This window comes from Saccopteryx leptura, chromosome 2, assembly GCF_036850995.1.
Source record: "Saccopteryx leptura isolate mSacLep1 chromosome 2, mSacLep1_pri_phased_curated, whole genome shotgun sequence".
NCBI lineage: Eukaryota > Metazoa > Chordata > Mammalia > Chiroptera > Emballonuridae > Saccopteryx > Saccopteryx leptura.
In genome coordinates, this window is record NC_089504.1 from 239,647,652 (window position 1) to 239,671,659 (window position 24,008).

At 45.3% G+C, this 24,008-nt stretch overlaps 1 protein-coding gene and 1 non-coding gene across 2 annotated transcripts in view; both read left to right on the forward strand.

Annotated features, from left to right (window-relative positions):
- The first annotated feature begins 333 nt into the window (after positions 1–333).
- The window catches only part of KSR2 (kinase suppressor of ras 2), a 301,392-nt gene continuing 277,717 nt past the window's right edge, over positions 334–24,008 (forward strand). The window contains exon 1 of the mRNA XM_066370811.1: positions 334–1,489. Within this exon, the coding sequence (XP_066226908.1) occupies positions 1,310–1,489 (180 nt within the window). The 5' untranslated portion in view covers positions 334–1,309. The remainder of the gene's footprint in view (positions 1,490–24,008) is intronic.
- On the forward strand, positions 4,855–4,962 carry LOC136396444 (U6 spliceosomal RNA). The gene has a single exon (XR_010749731.1). It is a non-coding gene; the product is annotated as a U6 spliceosomal RNA (small nuclear RNA).

Here is a 24,008-nt window from a genome sequence, read left to right on the forward strand (position 1 = left end):
GTTGGGCGCACACCTGCTCCCAAGCAGAGCGCACCTGCTGAGCAGTACTTCGGCCTCGTCTCGCGAGAGCGGGGCTGTAGTAGTGGCCCCCCCCCTCCACCCCGCACCGAATCCCACTCCCCGCCCCTCGGCCAGTCTCCGCGCGCTGGCACACTCCCTGCCACCTCCACTGCCCCCGGGAGCAGCCTCAGCCCTTAGCGCGCGCTTCCCCCGCGCCCCGCCCGCCGCTCGTTCGCTCGCACGCACGCACGCCCGGTAGTAATTTCACTTTGCCACGCGAGCTCCGCATCCCCGAGAATCCCGCCCCCTCCCTTCCCCTGCCCCCGCCGGGACTGTCCCTTCCCTGGCCAGGTGCGCGAGCCTGCGCGCTCCTCCTCCGCCTCCTCCGGCGGGTCCCTGGCGCGCTGGGGCCGGAGCCGGAGCCGGCTTGGGCGGATGCGCGCACGGCGCCTCTCCACCAACCCGCTCCCCTGCGGGTCCCTCGCTCGCACTCCATCCTTCGCCGGCGCTCCCTCGCTCCCCCCGCCCTTTGATTGACAGGCAAGATGTCGGTGAGGAGCGAGGCAGGAGCGAATGCAGCAGCCGTCACCCCCGGAGCACGGCGGCGGCAGCAGCAGCAGCAGCGCGAGGAGGAGACAGCAGCCAGCCGCAGTCGCCGCCGCAGCCGCGGGAGCAATGCAGACAGCATCTTGAGAACGCGCTAAAGCACCCCAAACGGTGGACAATGCCGTGTCACTGCAACTGGGAGTGGGGCAAACAAGATTTTTTTTGACATAAAAGCCAGCCAGCCAAAATAATAATAATAATTTTGCCCTTCACGGAGCCGGTGTGTAGAGTGAGCGCTATTTTCCTTCTTCTCCGCCTCTCCCTCCTCCGCCTCCTCTCCTCCCCCTCCTCTTTTTCCTCCTCCTCCTCCTCCTCCCCTTCCTCCTCCTTCTTCTCCTCCTCCCTAAGTGTATAGACAGCATCACATCACCTGGTTTGCTTCTGAGAAACAGCATCTCTCCTTTTCAGGGACCAGAGACTGAGAGAGAGAGAAAGAGAGAGAGAGATAGAGAGAGAGAGAGGAGGCATTCTAATGGAGTCGGCTTGATACCCCAAAATAAAATAATAAATTTTGGCTCGTCCCCTCCTCCTACCCCCACCCCCTCAACCCTGTGTGAGATGTTGGGTTTCTTCTTCATGAGACATTGTTGAGAAGTCGCAGTGGTTGGAGAGGCGTAGGGGGTAGACTACCTCTACTTTCCCGTCGCCCCCCTTTTTTCTCTCTGGGAGGAGGAGGAGGGGAAGGGGGCTTGCAGAGCAAGCGATGGATGAGGAAAACATGACGAAAAGCGAGGAGCAGCAGCCTCTGAGTTTGCAAAAAGCCTTACAGCAGTGTGAGTTGGTCCAAAACATGATAGACCTGAGTATCTCCAACCTGGAAGGGCTTAGGACCAAATGTGCTACCTCCAACGACCTCACACAAAAAGAAATCCGGACCCTGGAGGTAGGTGTTGCTTACGGTGGGAAAAAAGAAATGCAATCCTTCCTTCCTTCCCTTTCTCCCAACCATCCCCTTTCCTTTGATTCTGTTTGGGGGGTGGGGTGGGGATGGGGGGCAGAAGGGTAGCAAGGGGGGCACGGTGTGGTTTTCTGTGATTTATCTTCTTGTAAAGCCTGCACTGGACGCCCCTGTCCTGCTGCTGTCGTCTACGCTTGGCTGGGTCGTGGTAGTAGTAGTAATTGTTATTCTCTATTTATTATTATTCTTGCGGCTGTGATTATCATCCGCTTCCTCTCTGAGTGAGTTCTCTCTCTTTTCCGCTTGTGGATTTGTTTATATGCCACGGGGGCTTGTGTGCTGGGTAAGACATTAAGGCGCTGCAGAGAACCCACGTGATCTTGCGCATTCTGCAGGTGGTCAAAAGGTGGTTTTTGCTCCCAGAATGGGGTTGCCTATAAATATATGCCTCTTCTTCTCTCGGCCTCCTTCCCAGCCCCGCTTTGGCTCCTTGGATTTTTTTGGTTTTGTTTTGTTTTTTTTTTTTTTTTTTCCTGTGATATACATGTCAGCAGGCAAGATGCGTTAAAAAAAAAAATCCCCATTTTCAATCAGATCATTTTGATGCAGGGAGCTGTTACAGGCCTAACATGTGTAAAAAGATTAAAAAAAGAAATGCCTGGCTCAGCACACCTAAGTGTGGAAAAATACTCTTGACTCTTGGTGGGACCCTGAGGAAAGGGGTCAGAGGAGGAGTTATCTGGCGACTTGTACCATTCTCTCCAACAGAACTTGAGGGGAGTTCTAAACAGTTTTGTGGGGGTTGGGGTGGATGCAAAGTTATTCAGAAAGAAGATGGCAGAAATTATTTCTTCTGAAGGCCATTTGGTCAAAAGAGGAATGTTTCAAGAGCCTTAGACTATGCCTGGCCTCCACAAAATCATTGAACATCCACGTTTGGAAACATCCGAAGGGCTGGGCTCACTTCCCTCCAAACTGGCCCAGCCATACACATGGCTTGTTTAAATTTGGGAACTCCCAAAGCTGACAGTTGCTGAGTTTCCCAGGCCTAAACTCTTCAGTCCAAAGGGAATCTTTTAGCCCTTCTGCACCCCCGCACCCCCATTCTAGTCTCAATGACCACCTCTCTCGGACTCACTTTCAACTCTTTCTGTTTTCTCTATGGTTTTAAATTGGGCTGGATGTCGCAGCAGGAAGGTCATCATTTTGAAAGTGGAGTTAGAGTGTGTGTGTGTTGCATATGCTGTGCACTACCCTAGAAATACATGTCTCCGAGCACCTGTCATATGGGAAAATGATCCTCAGAAATAAAATAAGATGAATGTCAAGGGTGTATTAGAGAGGTGGACATTCTGTTGGGTGGCACAGGTATTTTCTTTCTGGGCGCTTTGGGAGAGCAGTCTGGGCTAGGATTCTGCTGCTGGGGGCAAAAGTGTGGGATGCCCTGACCCAGCCTTCTGTCTGAGCAGTGCTTGAGATACAATTCTGCTCAGAACTGCATGCTTGTAAATAAACAGGTAACCGGAGGGGCCACCTGCAGCCCCTTCTGTTCCTCTGAACCAGGAGTCCCACTTGCTAGTTTGTGGGTTATTGTATAAGTTTCTCCAGTTTTCTTTTCCTCTGTTCCACAGGCTCCATCCTCTGATAACTTCTTGGGCAATGGTGATGGTTGCAGCGGGCCCTGGGTTCTGTTGCTGCTTGTCTGCCTGGTGTTTCTTTCTTTCTTCCTTTTTTTTTTTTTTAAGCAGGTGTATGGCGGCATTGGTCTGGTGGAAAGTTACAGTTATGGGGGCTGCATCTGTTTGTTAGTGTCCTAGTCCCAATAGGCCTCAGAGCATGTCAACCACTTTACCCATATTTCCCGTGGAAGGGTCTGAAATTCCCAGGTCTTTAGGGCTAGAGTGGGGCCACTGAGGAGGGGCTGGTGACTTGGGGTCCAGGCAAGTCCTGCGAAACCCCATGTAAGCTTTGAATCCACAGGGTTTTTGTATTCTACTAGTTCTCAATTTTTGTATATCAAAACCACACGGGGAGCTTGTTAAAAATGCACACTCCTAGCCCCTAACCCCAGAGAGTCTAATTCAGTTGGAATTGGAGGGGCCCAGGAATCTGCATTTAACAAACGGTTCAGATGTTTTCCTATTGATACTTTGAGAAATACTAATCTATTAGGAAACAGGTGTCATATATATCTCAGCTATTTGATGGTGACAACTTCCTGCTCCAAAACTCTAAGTATTAAATCGTGCAGACTATCCTCGAAGACCCACGTGCATGTACCCCTGTAGAAACAAAAATGTACAACAGGTACTTAGCCTTCAAGACGTGTACTTTATGGCTAGGGAGACAAGGCTAACAGTGTATATTTGAAATAAAATTATATAGTTCAAACAGCAAATAATGTGAGAAAAAGCATCTGGGTCCATCAGGAATGTGTTCAGCTGCATGAAATGAAAAAAATCCAACCACAATGGTTAATGAAATAACGGTATCTTTTTCTCATGTAACAAGTCTGGAGATATGTAGCTTCTTGAGTTGGCCCAGTAAGTTCATAATATCAGAGCTGATGTCTTTGCAAATACTCATGGTTGCAAGATGGCCCCTGAAGCTTCAGCCATGACACTAAGGTTCAAGGCAGGAAAGAAGGGAACTGGGTACGTGTCAAGGTATAGCTGGTCTGTATCTTTGTTCAGCTCCCCCAGGACACCTCCTCTTCCCTACCCCACAGATGATGTTTAATTGTGTCTTTGTGGCCAGACCCAGATCAAATGGCTAGACCTAGTCATAAGGCTGGGAAGTGGAGAAGTGGGAACACCCTTGTGTTGGGTTGGTGGGTCCCAATCCATTGCCCTGGTTGACCTGTTGCCACTGTGTACAAAGTCAGGGTTCTGCTACCGTGGAAGAAGGCCTGAAGGGATATTGGGGACAGCCTGCACGATGGCCACAGTGCATTACAGGGAGATACTTTGGCGGAGGAGAAAGATCATGAGCTTTGGAGTTAGACTGATTGAGTTTTTGAATTCTAGCTTTTTTCTTGAGCCAGTGGTTTAAATTTTCTGGCCCAGGGTTTAATTTTTGGCAAAATGGCAGTGATAGAATAATATCACCTACCATGGGGATGAAAAGAGAGGGCATTTTCAGGGGTCCAGAGCTATGTCTAGCACAGTGCCTGCAGACATTGAATGATGAGGATTGCATGGTGTGGAGTAGATGGCATGAAAGGGACCGTTGCAGATCCGAGCTGGAGAAGAAAGAGCTTGAGCAGCACGTACTTCTGAAGCGTGTTCTGTGATTCCTAGTTCTGTGGAATGCCAGCATTTTCTATTCTTTCAGCAAGTGCTGAAAACCAGGCACTTCGCTTCAGCAGCACATATACTAAAATTGGAACGATACAGAGAAGATTAGCATGGCCCCTGCGCAAGGATGACACGCAAATTCGTGAAGTGTTCCATATTTAAAAAAAAAAGAAAAGAAAACCAGGCACTGTGCTGGTAGTCAACAAAAATTCTGTAGACAAAATAAATTCTGTGGTTAGTATGTTTGGGAAAGGTTGAGTGAAGCAAAGGGAAACAGGTGTCTTTACTGCAGGACTTCTCAGAGCCTTTACTGTGCCAGATACACATATTGTGACTCCAAGAGAGAGTAGAGTCTGCAGTTCCCTTTTTTTTAAGGATATCTCTCGGGGTTGATGTTCTATAGAATAAACTGGGGGTAACATCTGGCAAAGCTGTGAAGCGGTCCTGGTGGGGGACCTGGAGACCCTGAAGGGAGTGAGGAATGGGGAGGGTTTAGATCACAGTAGGCAGTTCACTGGACAAGAAGGACAAACCAGATGAGGGCACTTTCATGCCTTCATGGGACAGCTCAGAAACCAGTTGGCCCAGAGTGGACAGTACCTGATAAGAGTATTGCTGGAAAGGATTTTAGGTTGCTAACTCCTGGGGTCTGACTTAGCATAGAGGAGTCAGATCAACAAAGTTTCATCCCCTTGAGGAGTGATGGGAATCAAATAATTTAACAATCTGTTCTCTGCCCTAATGACCATTTTAAGTATAAAAAAGGATATATTGAAAGGTAGTTTATTTCATGTATTTAATAAATAAGAACAACAAAAGAGGTACATGAAACTAGATTATGTTCTAAGAGTTCTAAAATATTAATGAAAAAATATTACATAACTGACAAAAAACAATAAAACGGTTATTTAGAATATTTCTATATTGCTTCTTGATTGGCGTCCTCACTTGCAATTTTTTTCACCCATGGATGGAATGAACATTACTATGGGCGCTTAGAATATGCTGTTGCACAGGTGAACATTAAAAAAAAGCAAGGAATGAAAATATGTGATTTCCCCACTGGGCAGCTAGCTGCCCAGGCACCCACCTTAGAGAGAACCCTGATTACAAGTGCCATTTTAACATCCGGTTCACCAAACTCATCAAAAAATTAGGTTATCGGTTCTGCTGAACTGGTGTGAACTGGCTGAATCCCACCACTCCCCTTGAGGGAGGAGATAGAAGTCTTCAGAAGTTTGGGAGTGAATACAATAATAAAAGAAAGATATTTAATGGTGAGTGTGATGGCAGTCCACAGCAGGGGCCGTCAGATAGTGAATAGTTTTGGCTTTGTGGACCATGTGGTTTCCATCACAGTCACTCTGCTCTGCCTTTGTAGTATTATTCAGCTGCTGTGGACAATTCACAAACGAATGCTTTTCAATAAAACTTTATTTGTGGATCCTAAAATTCAAATTTGCAGATCCTTGGTCTGTAGGGTGAATGAGATAGAAAAGACCCTGGAGGCACAGAGATCATCTGGAAGGCAACCAAGGGACAGTAGGACTGGTGGGCATTGGCTGAGTGCAGGTGGTTCTGACCTGGGCTCTATTTTGGTTAAATTTGAAGGAGAAGGAAATATGTGGGGTTGGGCTGGGGTCAGGTAAGTATAGAATCACCTCCCACAGGAAGGGAACTATAGCCACACACTTTTCAGTCGTTTGGTCTTTGTATGTTCTGTCTCCATGATTGGGGTGTAACACGCCACCCCTAGACTTAATTATGTTTAGGACATCTTGGACTTCAGACAACAACTTGTTATTTCCCATGATTCTGTGTATTGGGTTTGTCTGGGTGGCTCTGCTGGTCTTGCCTGGACCCATTCACATGACCTCATTCAGCTGGTAAAGTGTTGGTGGCGGAGACAGCTGAGTCTCTCTCTCCACGTGGCCTTTCCAGTGGGACAGCCAGGCGGTCTTCCATGTCCCTGGTGTTCCAAGAGGGCAGGAGCAGAAGTTGCAAGGAGTCTTAAGATTTGGAAGTCACAAATTGTCACTTCCACTGTGTTTTGGGAGTTGATGCATGTCACATGGCCAGCCTGGATTTACGCAATAGGGAAATGGAGTCCACCTCTTGCCAGGAGGAGCTGCAAAGCCTTTGTGGCCATATTTAATTTGTGATGGGTGTAACTGTTTAGTGAGCACCTGCTGTGTGCCCAACACTGTTTTAGGCATTGGAAACACAGTGGTGACTTGGATAAGCCCAGAGTCAGTGTGGAAGAAACTATCTGAGAGTATGGATTCCAGAAGGTATGTTCATTGGGGGCCAATGAACAGTCTAACACAACAACGTAGCACAGCTGTAAAACAACAACAACAACAGAAAACTGAAATAAAACTAAAAGAGCATGGGAAAGAGAGGGAGAGACCTGGGATAATCAGCAAGGATCTCTTGAAGATGTTTTGCTGACTTGAGGAAGCAAGCCATGGCATATCTGGAGAATACACCCGGCAGAGGGAGCTGCAGGTGGAAATTTCTTGGGTGGAAATATGCTCAGCATGTTGTTATAACAATAAGAAGACCACTGTGGTTGGAGTGGAGTGAGTGGGTGGGGAAGGGACGAGGGACACAGTGGGAGACAGAAGCAGGGACCTGGTCATAGAGGGCTTGCCAGAGAGCCTTAGGTTTTGTCTGAATAGTGGGATGACAGATTGCTGAAGGAAAATAGACCGTTGAGGGTGAGAATGGACGCTGGGAGACAAGTTGGGGGGTTCGTGTGGAAGTCAAAGCCCAGAATGACTGTGCTTTGGGCTATTAGGCCGACTGGGAGGATGGGGTAAGTGGCTGGATTCAGGACGTCAAGTGCGTAGCAGGTGCTCATGAATTTGATATGGGGGTGGTGAAGGAAAAGGATTGAGGATCATTCCGAGATGTTGGGTCTAAGAATTCAATGAATGGTGGTGCCATGATCTGAAATGTGAAGATGGGTGGGGGTGGGGGGTGGTGTGGTGGAATAGGTTGAGCTTGACGTCAAGTCCTGTTTGAACATGTTGCATTTGTTAAGTAAACAGTTGGGTATTCGAGCCTTCTTGGTATTCGAGGACTTCTGAGAAAGGCTGGAGATAATAAATTCTCTTAACAATCTCGGAAACATCTTTCCATGTAATGACACATTATTTTTAATACCCTACATGGTATTACATGGATGCATCATTTGGTTAATTTATTTAACCAAAATTCTACTGGCAGATGTTTGTTTATAATTTTCCATTATTATAAATAACACGGCAGCAGACATCCCAGTGGTTTGTAGTAATCCTTGCCTTCAATTCCTGGGGGTGGAATGGCTGGATCCAAGGATGTGGCAAGTTACGGGGTTTTTGCTAGGTTTTGCCAAATTGCCCTTCATCAGCATGCTGGTGAAAGGGCCCCGTTTCCCCATATCCTTAGCATGGGTTTAAGCTTCATCTTACTTTTTGGTTGCCTGTGTTTTGATGACCGGGAGCTCAGGGTTAAGGAGGCAGTTGCATCAGGTTGGAATCTTGTCCTTCCTGCTTCTCCTGGGGGAGGAGCTGGGAACCCACAGGGACAGGAGAAATACTGGCTTTTCCCCACAAAGTAGCCAGCCCGGGAATGCCGAGCCTCTTCCCTGCCTTGTTCTCATAAAGATATGGGTGGGAGGTGGTCTCACAATTCTGAGTTAGAGGCAAAAGTTCTTTCTGAAGGGTTTACTACCCCTGTGGGGTTTTGGAGTGAGCTCTGCTAGGGAACTTGTTACGCTTCTTCCTCCAATGGTCAGAAAACTGGGGGGTCCTCCTCCCCCAGAGAATCGCTCATTTTCTGGGCTCCCACCCACCTGGCCCCAACTGCTGGCACTGGACCTTTCCCCTCACCCCCATCCTGATGCTCTGAGTCTTGAGGATGAGGAGGTGTCTGTCTGAGAAAGATGAGGGACACGTGGCATTGGGAAGGAGGATGGAGAAACTGAGGGATGGGAAGGAAAGAGGGACAAACATGGGAGGAGAGAGTCAAAGCATAGGATGATTTTTCTCCAGCAGGGTTTCCGCACCCTCTTTGAAACCTCTTACAAGTGGGTAGTGACCGCAAGTGTGGTGGTTCCTGTTTTAAAAGTGAGTTGACTGAGGTTTAGAGTCAGTGAGTTGACCCCAAACTGCAAATGAAGGCAGCCACAGATAGAGGAAGAGGTTTACTGCTCTCCGGTGGGTTTCCCAAAGGTGTAGTGGACTGGAAGGGAAGAGAGGAAGATGAGAGCAACAGAGGGCGGAGTGGAAGTGCAGATGCTAATGGTAATGCAATTAGAGGGGATAGCTACAGGATTAATGAGAGTCATCGTGATGGCATGTCCTGTCGCTCAAATGCTTTCACGGGTGACTTGCAGACGACAACTATCGAAAGGAGACATAGGACTGATAGAGGCAAAGCAGGGCAGCCACAGAGACAAGGAAGGGTGAGAAAAAGAGAGGCAAACAAGTCAGACCTGGGAAGTCCAGTATGGTAGCCACTTACCCCGTTGGGTAACCACTTACCCTACTGACCTGTTGAAATGTGGTGAATTCTACTGAAATGCGCTATGTGTGTAAAATGCACAGCAGCCTCCAAACTCTTAACGCGAAGAAAAGCATGTCAAATATCTCGTTAATAATTTGCTTATATGGACACCACATTGAAATGATACTGCTTTAGATATATGGGGTTACATAAACAAGGTCAAAATTAAATCCACCCATACCTTATTCCTTTATTTTCCCGAGGCTACTGAGAAAATCTTAAATGACATAGGTGGCTCACTGTGTATTTTGATTGGACAGCGCTACTTTTCAGCATGGAGGTGATTTCTCTCTGTTTTGTAAAGATGGAAATCCTATTCTTGACAAAGTCAGGGTAAATATGGGCCCGCTGGAGTTCCTAGGCAGCCATTGAATAAAGCAGTGGATGCATCCCAACGATGGATGCCTTCGATTTCCCTGAACCTTTGGAAAAGTGAGATGAAGGCCCAGGAAAAATATAACTTCATCGAGTCCCTGGAAAGTTTGGGTGGGTGTTTAAAGCAGCACCGCCAAGTACTTAGGTGGGCTTGGGCTGCGCAGGAGGGACTTTTGGGGTTCCAGTCTGAGTTCGCAGTTTACTAGCAAAGTCACCTTGGGCAAATGTGCTCTCTTTTCTGAGCCTCAGTTTCCTCGCTTATAGAGTCAGGATAAATTTATGCAAGATTGTTATGCTGATTAAATGAGATCATACACTGAAGAGCTGAGTGGATTGCTGGGAACATGGCACATACTTGATAATTGTTACTTTTGGTTCTTTTCATTATCATCCTCCCTATGGATTAGTATGGGAAGGTTAGAGTATTTCTGCCCTCTGGGATGGTTAGCGTATATTAGCCATTCTTGGAGGTGTCATTCTCAAGTGTGTCATTCTTTTATCAGTAGACATTAACTGAGCCCCCGATGTTTGAGAGGCAGGGGGCTAACACAGCAAGGCGTGAGAAGAAGAAACCCACAGGAGCCTTCTATGGGACAGCGGCACACCTGCTGGGCTGCAGGTGACATAAATGAACAAGAGCCTGATACCAGATCTGAATCTTTGAATTCGCCCACAGATGACTCACGTCTCATCAGTGCCTGGCAGGCTTTAGTCTTTAAACCGTGTGCTCGTCACAACTCTTAAGTTGGATAACAAAGTACAGTCATGTGCCACTTAAAGATAGGGACACAGTCTAAGAACTGTGTTGTCAGGCGATTTGATTTTATCGTTGTGTGAACATCACAGAGTGCACGTACACAAACCTAAATGGTACAGCCCAGTAATCTGCAACCTTTTTCCACCTCATGGCACACATAAGCTAATTACAAAAATTCTGTGGCACACCAAAAAATATATATTTTTGACGACCCGACAGAAAAAAAATAGGTGTAATTTCAATTCATTCACACTGGGTAGATATTGTTGTGTTGTCTATTGTCATTTTTTTACTTGACAATCTAAGCAAAAAGAGGTCAGTGTCCCTGACTACATAGTCAGGTATTTCGTGTTTTAAAAATTGTTGCAACACACTAGGTGAAAGTCGCTGGTATAGCCTACTCCGCACCTAGGCTTTATGGTATATAGCTCGTGTTCCTAGGCTACAAACCAGTACAGCATGTTACCATACTGAATACTGTTGGCTACTATAACACAATGGTGTATGTGTATCTAACATCTAAACATAGAAAAAGTACAGTAAAAATGCGGTCCAGAGGCTCAAAAATGGTATCCCTATCAGGGTAATTAACATAAATGGGGCTTGCAGGACTGGAAATAGCTCTGGGTGAGTCAGTGAGCAAGTCGGTCAGCATATGTATACACCTAGATCATGACTGCCCACCACTGTAGACTTTATAAGCACTGGACCCTTGGGACGCTCCATGAAATTTGTAAAACAGGAGATTGAATCAAGCACAAGAGAAAGCAATGCGGTGAACATGAGATGTGTGAGGCTGCTGCGGTGTAACATGGCATACTATTTCACCGAAAACTTTTTTTCAATAAATAGAAAGTGTACACTCTAATGCTAAAAAGCATAGTATAACAGATACATAAACCAGTAACTTAGTCATTCACTATCATGATCAAGTATTACGAACTGTCCATAATTGTAGGCGCTATACTTTAATATGATTGGCAACCTTGTAGGTTTGTTTACACCAGCATCGCTGCAAGCACGTGGGTAATGTGTTGCTTTACGACATTACCATGGCTGCCGTGTCACTAGGCAATAAGAGTGTCTCGGCCCCCTTACAGTCTGTGGGACCACATAAGCAGCCCATTGTGGTATACTGGTTATGGAGTTAGTTAGGTCTTCCAGCTTGAATCTCTATTCAGTTTATGTGGTGAAGAGAAAAATCAGCAGCTGTGAGACCCAGGGGTTTGAAAAATGCATCCTTTCAGGGTAGGAGGACCCTTAAGGAGTTGTCTGGGCCCAGCTCATGCCCGGTGGCCAGTTTTAGCGTGGTAATTTGGGGTGAGCACTGCGTCACAGGGATGACCCCTGTTTCTTATTGTGGTAAAGTATAAATAACATACAATTTACCATTTGAACCATTTTTAAATAAACAATTCAGTGGCACTGAGTACAATGTTGTGCAACCATCACCACCACCTTCCTCCAGAACTTTCTCATCATCTCAAACAGAAATGCTGTACCCATTAAGCCATAACTTCCCACACACCCCTTCCTCCACTGCATGGTAACCTCCACTCTGTTTTCTGTCTCTATGAATTGGACTATTCTAGGTGTCTCATGTACATAGAATCATATGCTATGTCCCCTTTTGTGTCTGGCTTATTTCACTTAGCATAATGTTTCTAGGGTTCATCCATATTGTAGAATGTATCAGCCTCCCATTCCTTTTTGTGGGTGAAAATATTCCATTCTGTGGGTAGACCACATTTTATTGACCCATTTGTTGCTTGATGGCCACTTGGGTCATTTACGTCTTTTAGCTATTGTGGATAATGCTGCTGTGAACACTGATGCACAAGTATTTGTGTCCCTGCTTCCAATTCTTTTGGGTATATAACTAGGAGTGGAATTGCTGGGTCATGTGGCAGTTCTATTTTTAATTTTTTTTTTAAGGAACTGCCAGACTGTTTTCCACAGCAACGCACCAGGGTTCCATTTTCTCCACATTCTTGCCAGCACTTGCTATGCTCCATTATTTTTTTTGTTCCAGCCATGCTGTGGCTTTGATTTGTATTTCCTTAATGACTGATTGTGTTAAGCACTTTTTTTTTTCATGTGCTTATTTGCTATTTGTATATCTTTCTTGGAGAATGTCTATTCAAGTCCTTTCACAAGGCAGCCCTTTGGTTTGGGTGAGTTATAATGGTTAGAATGATCTTCCTGTTGCGTTGGTTCTGCTCCTTGTCCTCTATCCTTTGGTTTTGCTCTCTGGAGAAGAGAGAATGAGGCCAGTCCTTATTCTTGGCTAAGGAAACAGTCTTAAGAGGTTTGCATCTAGATTTGGAACCTACCAGGTAGAGATGCAACTTAGCTATGCCACAGACTTCTGACAAGTCTGTGACCCAAACTTTTCCACACCTTTCCCTTGCTCTCTGCTGGGTGAGTTCCCTTCTTACGGAATTCTGGAATCTGGGGTTGTTGGCAATGTGGATCTCCTTTTACCTGGGCCCCTTATCTACCCAGAGTATAATATCAATCAGAAGTAGTAATGAATGTTCCTCTGTGTGCCCATCCGTAAGGGTCTTGGGATGGAGTTTGGGCAGGGTTGGGTGGACTGGACTCCAGCAATGAGGCAAATAGATAATAAAAAAACCCATCAAGGGACCATGCAGGGGTTTTGTATTTAATAGTTAGAAGGCAGAGCAGTGTAGATGTCACTTTTTGCATTTCTTTGGAGAAATAGTGCTTTATGATAAACCCAAAAAGCAGTATTATTCCTTTACTATGTTGCTGGATTTGATTGATTACTATTTTGTTGGGGATTTTGGTGTCTATATTCATGAAAGATATTGGCCTGTGGGTTTTTGGGTTTTTTTTTTTTGTTTTTTTTTTGTACTGTCTTTGTTTAGTTTCAGAATCTGGATAATACTGGCCTCACAAAATGAGTTGGAAAGTGTTTCCTCAGATTGTGTAGAATTGGTGTTATTTTTTCTTTAAATTCTGGTAGAATTCACCAGTGAAACTCTCTGGACCTAGAGATCATTTTTCGTTCCCCTAGAAGATTTTTAACTACAAATTGAGTTTCTTTAATTTATTCTTGGGTGAATTTTGGTAGTTTGTGGCTTTCAAAGAATTGGTACCCTTTCTCTAAGTTGTTGACCTTGCATGCATAAAGTTGCTTGTAGTAGTCTCTTACTATCCTTTTAGTGGCTGTGGGATCTATAGTGATGTTTCTTCTTTCATTCTTTTTTTTTTTTGTATTTTTCTGAAGTTGGAAACGGGGAGACAGTCAGACAGACTCCACATGCGCCCTACCGGGTTCCACCCGGCATGCTCACCAGGGGGCGATACTCTGCCCATCTGGGGCGTTGCTCTGTTGCAACCAGAGCCATTCTAGCACCTGAGGCAGAGGCCATGGAGCCATCCTCAGCTCCCGGACCAACTTTTTTCTCCAATGGAGCCTTGGCTGTGGGAGGGGAAGAGAGAGACAGAGAGGAAGGAGAGGGGGAGGGGTGGAGAAGCAGATGGGCGCTTCTCCTGTGTGCCCTGGCCGGGAATCAAACTCGGGACTCCTGCATGCCAGGCCGACGCTCTACCACTGAGCCAACTGGCCAGGGCTCTTCTTTCATTCTTGATGTTGATAATATGTGGTTTGTTTCTCTTTTTGTTTGTCAATCTGGCTAGAGGTTTGTCATTTTTATTCATCTTTTGAAAGAACTATTTTTTGGCCTTATTTTCTGTGTTGTTTTTCTGTTATAAATTTTATTCATTTCTGTTCTTATTTCTTTTCTTCTGCTTGTCTAGGCTTATTTTGCTCTTCTTTTTAGATTTTCTTGGGGTGGATGCTTAGATTGTTGATTTCAGACTGTTTTTCTTTTCTAATATAAGTATGTATTGCCATAAATTTCCCCTTGACAGACTACTTTAACCGCATCCCACAAATTTTGATATGCTATCTTTTCATTCTCTTTAGTTTACAAGATTTAAAAAAAAATTTTGAGGCTTCTCCTTCAATGAATGGATTCTTCAGAAGTCTGTGGTTTAATTTCCAAATGTTGTGGCTGTTCTCTGTTATAGTTCTGTGATTGACTTCTTGTTTAATTCAGTTATGGTCAACGGAACACATTTTGTATGGTTTCAATTCTCTTAAAATGTTTAAGGCTTCCTTCATGACCCAGAATATGTTCTCTTGGTGAATGTAACACATGTGCTTGAAAGGAGTGTGTATTCTGCTGTCGAGGAGTACAGCCTTGTATAAATGTCGCTGGGTTGATGGTCTTGTTTAGATCCTCTATGCCCTGGCTGGTGTCCTCTCGGGTTGTTTTATTGATTATACAGTAGGAAGCATTGATGTCGGCTACTGCCGTTGTGGCTTTGTCTGTTTCTCCTTGCAGTGCCTTCGGTTTTTGCTTTCTATGTTTTGAGCTGTTTTGTTACGTGAGGACACATTTGGGATGGTGGTTTTCTCAGCGAACTGACCCTTTATCGTTATGTGAAGTTACCGTTTACCCCTGGTAGTTTTCTTTGTTCTGGAAACTCCTTTCTCTGATATTAATAGAGCCACCCAGCTTCTCTTGTTGTTTTCTTTAGGCTTTCAAAAATTGAGATAAAATTCACGTAATATAAAATTCACCATTTTAACTATTTTAAAGTGTGCCATTAAATGGTGTCTAGTATATGCTCACTGTTGTGCAGTCATTGCCTCTGTGTAAATCTAGAATATTTCCATCACTACACACACACACACACACACACCCATTGTTTCTGTTAGCGGTCACTCCCATTTCCCTGCCCTCCATCCCCTGGCAACCACTAATCTATTTTCTGTTGCTATGGTTTTACCTGTTCTGGAAATTTCATATAAATAAAATCATACAATACGTGGCCTTTCGTGTCTGGCCCTCTTTGCTTAGCATAATGTCTTCAAGGTCTACCCAGGTTGTAGCATATGTCAGCACTTCACTCCCTTTTATGGCCGAAGAGACTACCATTATATGGGCAGGCCCACTCTGTTTATCCGTCCCTCAGTGGATATTTGGGTTATTTCCACCTGTGGTTGTTGTGAATAGCACCGCTGTGAACATTGGTTTGCTAGGAGGACGGGAACCCTTTGGGAGGTAACTGGTTTTCCTCTGTCAGAAACTGAAGATCTGCCCCCCAGTTCAGGCCGGTCCACAGTGAGGAACTGGACAATCAGAAGTTCCTTCCTACCTTTTGTGGTTGGTTGTACGCTGTGGTCTCTGTGACAGTTCCCTGGAGCTCTTGCTGTTGCCTGGTCGGCTAGTCTGGTTCTACGTGCCAGGTTATAAATCGTTCACATCGACTTCAGCAATGGAAGTCATTAAATAAAATAGTCATTGTAAAGACAGCTCTAGGCATAAAAGCGTGGCACAGTCACTATAGAAGGAAATAGAGTATGTGTTTAATCAGAAAGAAAAGTGAACACACTTATCATCCTGCCGCCCGCAGATCAACATTGTTAACACCTTGTTACAGAAGCTTGGAGGCTTTTCCTCATGCCAACATGTATTTTTATGTGACTTTAAAGAATAACTCTGTTCTATGTATTTCATCGTCTCCAATTTTCCTCTTCAAAATTGACTTTAAGACATGAATGCCTTTCCCTGCCAAAACCATTTTTTTAATAGCATTTCAAATGACTACTAACATTCCCGCATAGAGACAGAGCATAATTGAGTTGACCCAACTCCCTCCGGTGAGTTAGATTATTTCTGATTTTTTTGTTGTTGTTGTTCTCATGAACACAACCTAATGACTGCTTTTGAAATGCAACCTTTGTAAAGCATGCTTATTTGTTTCCTTAAGAAAGACACTTTAGAAGTAGAATTACTGCATGCTAGTAAGGCTTTTTCATGCTAGTAAGGGGGTAGGAAGGTGGGGGTAGGAAGGTGGGGGTAGGTGGGGGGAGGATGTCCTTTAGAAAGTGTATACCCATTTATAATCCTTCCAGAGTTTACAAGAGTAGGGTTTGTGGCTTTGTGTCTTCAGGAATGATAACTGAGAGAGCTAAATGTTTCCAATCAATCTGTGACTTAAAAAGTATATCTATGAAGTGACTTTACTGCATCTGTGAATCAGCTTGTGATGAGCTAAGAAACCTGAGGCTGATGTGGTTTTTAAAACTGCACATTTCCGTCAAAATAAACCCAGAGTTAGAGTCACATTAATGACATGGAAGCCTAATTTGAGGTGGAATTTTTCCGAAGCGCTATCAGAAAGGGATATGTGTTTTACAGAAGAAGCTGTCTGATTTCCAGGGATCTCACAGTCTGTTGTTTTCTGGGACCAGGCAGGAAACCCGCAGAAGAAAAAAAGGGCAGAAGTAGGAGAGTTGGGAGGTGTCCTAAGGGCCACAGTGAGCTGGAGGGCGTACGTCACATTTTATAGATGCTAGTATTGCCAGTGGGAAGGATTTGGGCCTCAGATGGCCAGATATTTCCATTTTCCAATGAAACCCAGCAATCAAAACTCTAAATAAAAAGCAGACGTCGCCTTGTTATTATCTGACCATGCGCCTCACTGTTTTCCTCTTTAATTTAAATGTGTGTGCCTATGTTGAGCAAGGAAAAGGAAGGCACAGGTCATCAATACTACTAAAATAATTTGTGAACAATGGTTTGATGATTGCTCTTTCAGACTTTTTCCTAATCTTATCCATCCATGGGTTGAAAAACTTCAGGCCACATGGTTTAGCCCAGAGAAGACGGAGTAACCAATTAATTGTCGATTTTATAATGTTTGCTGATTGGGTGGCTGTTCTCGGTTTGCAGTAAGGGCAGAGAAATAGATGTGACTGGGACCAGACAGTGACACACACACACATACATAAGTTTCAAACCTATACAGAAGTAGGGTGGATAGAATAATGCACCCATATGTACCCATCACATAAATGACCAAATTGTGGCCAGTAATCTCCCTCTCTCATTTCCTCTGGATTATTTTGAAGCATTTTTTCTAAAACCATTGTAGCATTTCATCCTCAAATACTGTACATATATTTCTAACAGATACTAAATACTCTGTTTTAAGCATAACCAGATTACTGTTATCCTATCAGTAATTCCTAGATCAGATATTTACCTAAATGACAAATCAAACAACCTTGCCCTATCTCTACTGGCATTACTTAAAAACAGTCTTGAAAACTGTCTTTGGAGTCACTTTACAAAAAAAAACCCAAGTCTCTTTATTTTTTTCTTGATCCGAAATATAGCCTTCATGACGGCTGATTGATGGTGGCCAATGACTTTTGTTCATTCAAAACGTAGAGATAGTCAAGTCCACACTCAACAAACAAGATGTGCTGCCACTGAAGTTGATTATGACATATTCTGAGCATGGGGTCTGGGAGGAAACTCAGAGCTTTGGTGTTGGGTATGGTCAGCCATTTCCGAGGTCTACTCTAAAAGGGGGCGTGGTTGGTGAGTGTCGGTATCCTTCATTCACTCATTCATTCCACCTTGTGTTATCTGCCTTAGACTGGAACGAAGTCTTGCCTATGTGGTACTTGGGGACCTAGAAACATATTGCATATCAGGCACTGTGCGAAGTACTTGGGACACAGCCCTATACAGCTCAGGGATCTAGTGATGTGATTTAAAATGGAGACCTGGCGGATGATGGAGTTAACTAGAGCTGAGGAAAGACTTGTCCAGCTGGAGAGACAGTATAAATATTGATTGACTTATGACCTATGCAACTTACGACCATTCGACTTGACCATTTGACCACAATCGCTAGTCACGACTGTTCCACTTCTGCCAGCGCAAGCGTTGCCCAGCTGGGTGTACGACAGTGCGGACCAGCTTCTGGCAGCACTACCATCTCCGCGTGCACCATTTCAACTGTTATCCCAGACTCGGTACAGCAATTTGTGTTTTTGTGTCTTGGATATTTTTCATCAACCCCCTCCCAAGATGTCTACCAAGAGGAAATTGTCTTTGCAAATGTTAAACCAGTTGTACTGGTAATGCAGTGTTTTACTTAAACCTGACAAATGTAAAAATAAGAAACAAAATGATGTAGAGATGATACAAATTTTGGCATAAAATGACCAAAGAAAATTCTGATATATAACAATAATGAAAGAAAATTATGATAAAATATGACTTAAAGATTTTTATAACATCATTTCAGGGTACTGTACATATAACCTACTCAACTTATGACCAAATTGTGTTACGACTGGTCTGTTGGAACCGATCGTGGTCGTAAGTCGAGCACTAGCTGTATGTGCAAAAGCCCAGAGGAGGGAAACAGCATGGGGTGTTTGAGGAAGTGAAGGAAGTTCAACATGGCCGAGTGTACAGAGTGTTTTGGGCCCATGGGAGGGCCCGGAGGTGGGGCAGTACTCTCCCCTTTATCTTAACTGGGTTCCTTTGCATTTTTTTTCTACTTTGTCTCCTCCTCCTTATCAAACAGTGAGGCTATCTCATTGCCAGGTTGAATAAAACTCTAATCTATGCCTTCCACTTTTCAACTACGATTTGAAAGCGGAACAGAAATGTAGTGGTTCCCCAAGGTGGAGGCGGGTTCTTTAACACCACAACAAAATAAGCCATCCCATGATCGTCACAGCCGGGCGAGACTTCGAGAAGAGTCGGGTGAAGGGAGAGAAAATGCAGCCGGGAGGAAAGGGGCGGTGGCATGGAAATACATTTTAAGCCTTCTGCTTTGTGGTTTAATATTAACAGCAGTGCAGAAAATGTCTCTGCAGAGTTATGAAAAATTCATTACTAGCATGCTACAGGTCTGAGAGAGCTGGTCATTCTTTGATCAGATTAACAATAATGGGAGCAGTCTTATATTAACTCAGATTAAGAGGAGGACTCTCCTCCACCACTATTTGGTCATACGTGTATAATCACATTTCCCCGCCGCCAGTCGCCCTTGGTTGTCTGCTGAGATGGGACTTCGGGTCTTTGCAAAGGTAGAACCAGGACTGCAGAGGGTGGGCTGAGTCCAGATGCCACCTTGAAATTGAGGTCGCAGGGAGGAAGAGTCCCTGGACACGCTTCCTGTGTCCCAGCTTTTGTCTAGTTTCCCTGACACTGCCCTTCTTCCTGGGTCTGTTTCATCCCGACTCAGAACTTCCCAGGGTTGGGCACCTACACTGTGCCACGTGGTGTTTTAGGTGCTAAGGATACCGCCGTGAGTAACAAAGGCAAAGGGCCCTACTTTAGGGTTCAGGGGAGATAGACAATAAGCAAATAAACAGAGTAAGGAAACTAAAAACATGCTAGAAGGTGGTATTATGAAAAAAAAAAGAGAGAGAAAGAGCAGGAAAAGATGACATCTGAACAAACACCAAAAGGAAGTGAGGGAGTGATTCATGAGGATATGTGAGGCAGGGGGAAGAGCACTTAGAAGGGGGAGCAATGGCTTGTGCAAAGGCCCTGTGATCTTGGGGGAACAGCTAGGACACTATTGGAGTGGAGAGCCGACGATCAGGTCAGAGCAGCAAAGTGAGGCCAGAGCAGCAGGCTCTCTTAGACCAGTATAAAGAATGGAAGTGTCTTACAGGGTTTTGTGCAGAGGAGTTCATTATCTCACTTGAGTTTTATTAGCACCTTTCTAGCTGATGGTTGAGATTAGATTGGAAGGGACATGAACAGAAGCAAGTAGATGAGTCAGAAGATTATTGCAGGTGAGAGATGACAGTGGCTCATACCAGACTGGTGAGCTGTGGTTGGATTGTGGATTATATGCAGCAAACAGGGTTTCTGGATATTTTTGACTCTGCCTGTTGACCACTGTAAAAAATGATAGTGGTTGTAGTAGATCCAAACTCTTGGTTGCAAGGCACAGTAACGCAACTCAAATTGCTTATGCAAAAAGCGGGATTTCTTTGGCTCATGTAACTGAGAAGTTCACTGGTAGCACCAGCTTCAGCATGGCTGGATCCAGGTACTTTAGGAACGTAGGCAAGGACCTCTCTCTGCCTCTCTCAGATCTGCTTCTTTTCCCAGTTGCTTTCGTTCAGGCAGTCTCCCGGTCTGGTGGCAGGATGCTCTCTGGGATCTCCACATTTACACTCTAGCGTCTCAGCTAAGATGGAGGAAGAGCTTCATTATTTCCCAGTGGCTCCAGCGAATGTCTGGGGTATTCTTTTCACTGATCAGGCTTGGTACATTTCTCCACTCCTGGGGTCAGGTGGGCACAGATTTTGGATAAGTCAATTCTGGAGCCAGGGAGACAGGTCAGCTCTTCCCAAACCTTTGGGACCAAGCAGAAAGGTTCTCCAAATGAAGCCTGGGGTGCTGTTTCCAAAAGGTAATAAGCTTGGCTGGAGGAAACAGTGCATTCTGTACAGGCAGAAATTCCAAGCAGGGTAGAAGGATTGAAAGGGTAAAGGATGTATGTATTACTGGGGACGTAGGGATGTCCAGAGAAGGATGTTTCAGAGAACTTTTCACTCGGTGTTCACAGCGTCGGCTGGGTTTACATAACAGCCTTATTCCACTAATCTATTCTGGGACCTGGAGACCTTTGCTTCCAGCATGTTCTCATGCCTGGCCTCCCCTCCAGGATGGGCCACGTGTTTTGGGACAGTGAGTGGTTAGGGAACTGGAACACAGTGCCTGGTTCCAGCTCTGCCACCTTGTCCCTTGCCACTGTCTGTCTTGGGCAAGTTGCATAACTTCACTGCACTATAGAGGATACTGGGGAGGACCAAAGGGAAGAAGGTTTTACAGTGCTTGGGGGAAACGGTGGACCCCCAAGGCAGGGCTGGCTGTGTTGCTCCCAGTGAAGGAATGCTTCACAGTTGCTGCTCAGAGGGCCACCAGATAAAAGGCAGGATGCTTGTAAGTTCAACTTGAATTTCACATCAACAACGGGTCGTTTTCCAATATCAGTATGCCCGTGTAGTGCATAGGACATGCTTAAATGAAAAAAAATTATTCATTGTTGGCCCTGGCTGGTTGGCTCAGCGGTAGAGTGCCGGCCCAGCATATGGAAGTCCTGGGTAAGATTCCTAGCCAGGGCACACAAGAGAAGTGCCCATCTGCTTCTCCACCCTTCTCCCTCTCCTTCCTCTCTATCTCTCTCTTCCTCTCCTGCAGCCAAGACTCCATTGGAGCAAAGTTGACCCCAAGCACTGAGGAAAGCTGCATGGCTTCAGCCTCAGGCGCTAGAACGGCTTTGCCTGCAATGGGGCAGCGACCCAGATGTGCAGAGCATCGCCCCCTGGTGGGCGTGCCGGGTGGATTCCAGTTGGGCGCATGCGGGAGTTTGTCTGACTGCCTCCTCGTTTCTAACTTCGGAAAAATAGAAAATACAAAAAAAAATTATTTATTGTTTATCTGAAATTCACATTAAATTGAACATCCTTTTTATTTTATTTTGCTAAATCTGGTGATCATAACAAGAAAATGTGTTATTATCAGTGATCACTCACAGATCACCCCACTTCATGCCAGTACCAGGAACAGTCTCCAAACTTCTGGCATCTCTGGTGTTTTCAGATTGGACATGAGTGAACTATTTGTTCTCTTTTTCGACGATGGGTTTAGGACTAGGTTTGAATTCTTGAATTTGACTGTGTATCTGTGTCAATCCTATATAATCCCACATTAAAATTTTTTCATTTTTAAGATAGGTGTAAATTTTGGGGAACAGTGTTGGCTCTAACAATTATGAGCCCTAACCTTCGGATTAACCTAAGTGTCTCAATCTCCCCATCTGTAAAAATAAGAAAATGATAGCACTTACCTCAAAGTGTTGCTATGGGGATTAGATAACACGTGCAAAGTGCTTAGCTCTGCGTCTGGCACGCATGACAAGTGACTCCATAAAATGTGAGCTGCTATAGGTATGGTACATTTGTAGAAATTAATATGGCAGGTCTGGGATAATCTGTGTTTGGTTTTCCGAATTAACTTCTCAGCTCTATTTGGAAATTTTCTCGTTGAATTGTTGCTATGGTTTGGGCTCCACGCATAGCAGATCGAAACCTTGAAGCAGAGTACCAGGATGCAATCTCAAGTTTGACACGTATGGGCAGTTCTCAGCTCCAGCGTGGTGGGGGAGGGAGGATTTCTAACAGAGATCTGGACTGGGTTGTTCTTAGGTTAGGTAGGCATGATTTTGGCAGTCCTGACTTGAGATTTTTCCCCAGGCATGCCTTGTTTAGCAAGGGGGATGGTCATAGGACCCCAAGTTGGATCTAAGCCGTGGAGATGTGCTCCCTTCTGATTCATTCTCTGCAGCCCTGGTCCCTGACTATTTCTGTCTATTCCTCAACTGCAGGCCAGGGCTAGGTTGAAAAAACAACCAATCCAATCTCCGAGTAATCAGAAGTGTTTAAGGGCTGCTCTAGAACCAGGGTATGGACCTGGCTGGACCAAGGATCACCCTGTGCATTACGAATGCTACTTTTTGCTTGAGATCATTTAAAATGGAAATGTCTTCCACACTTGGTGTTTTCATCCATTCACTGCTCTGAGAGAGGTTTACAGGCGGCTGTGGGAGACCCTTGGACGGTTGCCGACATCCCTGTTCTGCAAGACTCTTGTAGCTTCTGTGAGCAGTGTGTGTGGGGTGATAGAATTTCAGAGGCAGATCTTCTTGAAATGAGTGTTGACCTGTCCAAGACCAAGTTGTTTGCAAAATCTCTATTTCAGTGTTAACCTTGTCACTGCAGCCAGTGTTTGCCTGCTGCCGACTGTATCCCAGGCGCTCACCTGGGCTTCGTGCACATGAATACCCAACCCGTGGTCCGTGGGCCTGTGGCATGGGGGCCACCTGTGAGTTAGTGACAAACGCAGCATCTCAGGCCCTGACCCCGCCTCACTGAATCGCATTTGGATATGAGCAGGTGATTTGTGTGCTCGGCAAAGTTTGAGAAGCGCCGGTTTAATCCTCAGAGCCACCCCAGTGCAGTTAGTTCCATTGGAACCTTTTTATTGGGGTAAAACATATGTAATATTTATCATTTTAACCATCTGTGAGCATACAATTCCTTGACATTCAGTAGATACACTGTACGGTGTAATCATCGCCACCAGCTATACCCCAAACTTTTTCATCCTGACAAAACTTTGTACCCAGGAAATAACTTTCCTGTCCTCTCTCCCCCAACCCCTGGTAATCTCTATCCTGCTTTCTCTCTCTCTGTATTTGCCCATTTCAAATAGTGCCAAATATTTATCGGTGATGAATGGATAAACAAAATGCAGTATATATCTACACGATGGAATATTATTCATATTATTCAGCCATGAAAAGGAACAGAGTGCGGACAACGTCGTAACATGGACGGCCCTTAAAAACATTATGCTGGGCCCTGGCCGGTTGGCTCAGCGGTAGAGCGTCGGCCTAGCGTGCGGAGGACCCGGGTTCGATTCCCGGCCAGGGCACACAGGAGAAGCGCCCATTTGCTTCTCCACCCCTCCGCCGCGCTTTCCTCTCTGTCTCTCTCTTCCCCTCCCACAGCCAAGGCTCCATTGGAGCAAAGATGGCCTGGGCGCTGGGGATGGCTCTGTGGCCTCTGCCTCAGGTGCTAGAGTGGCTCTGGTCG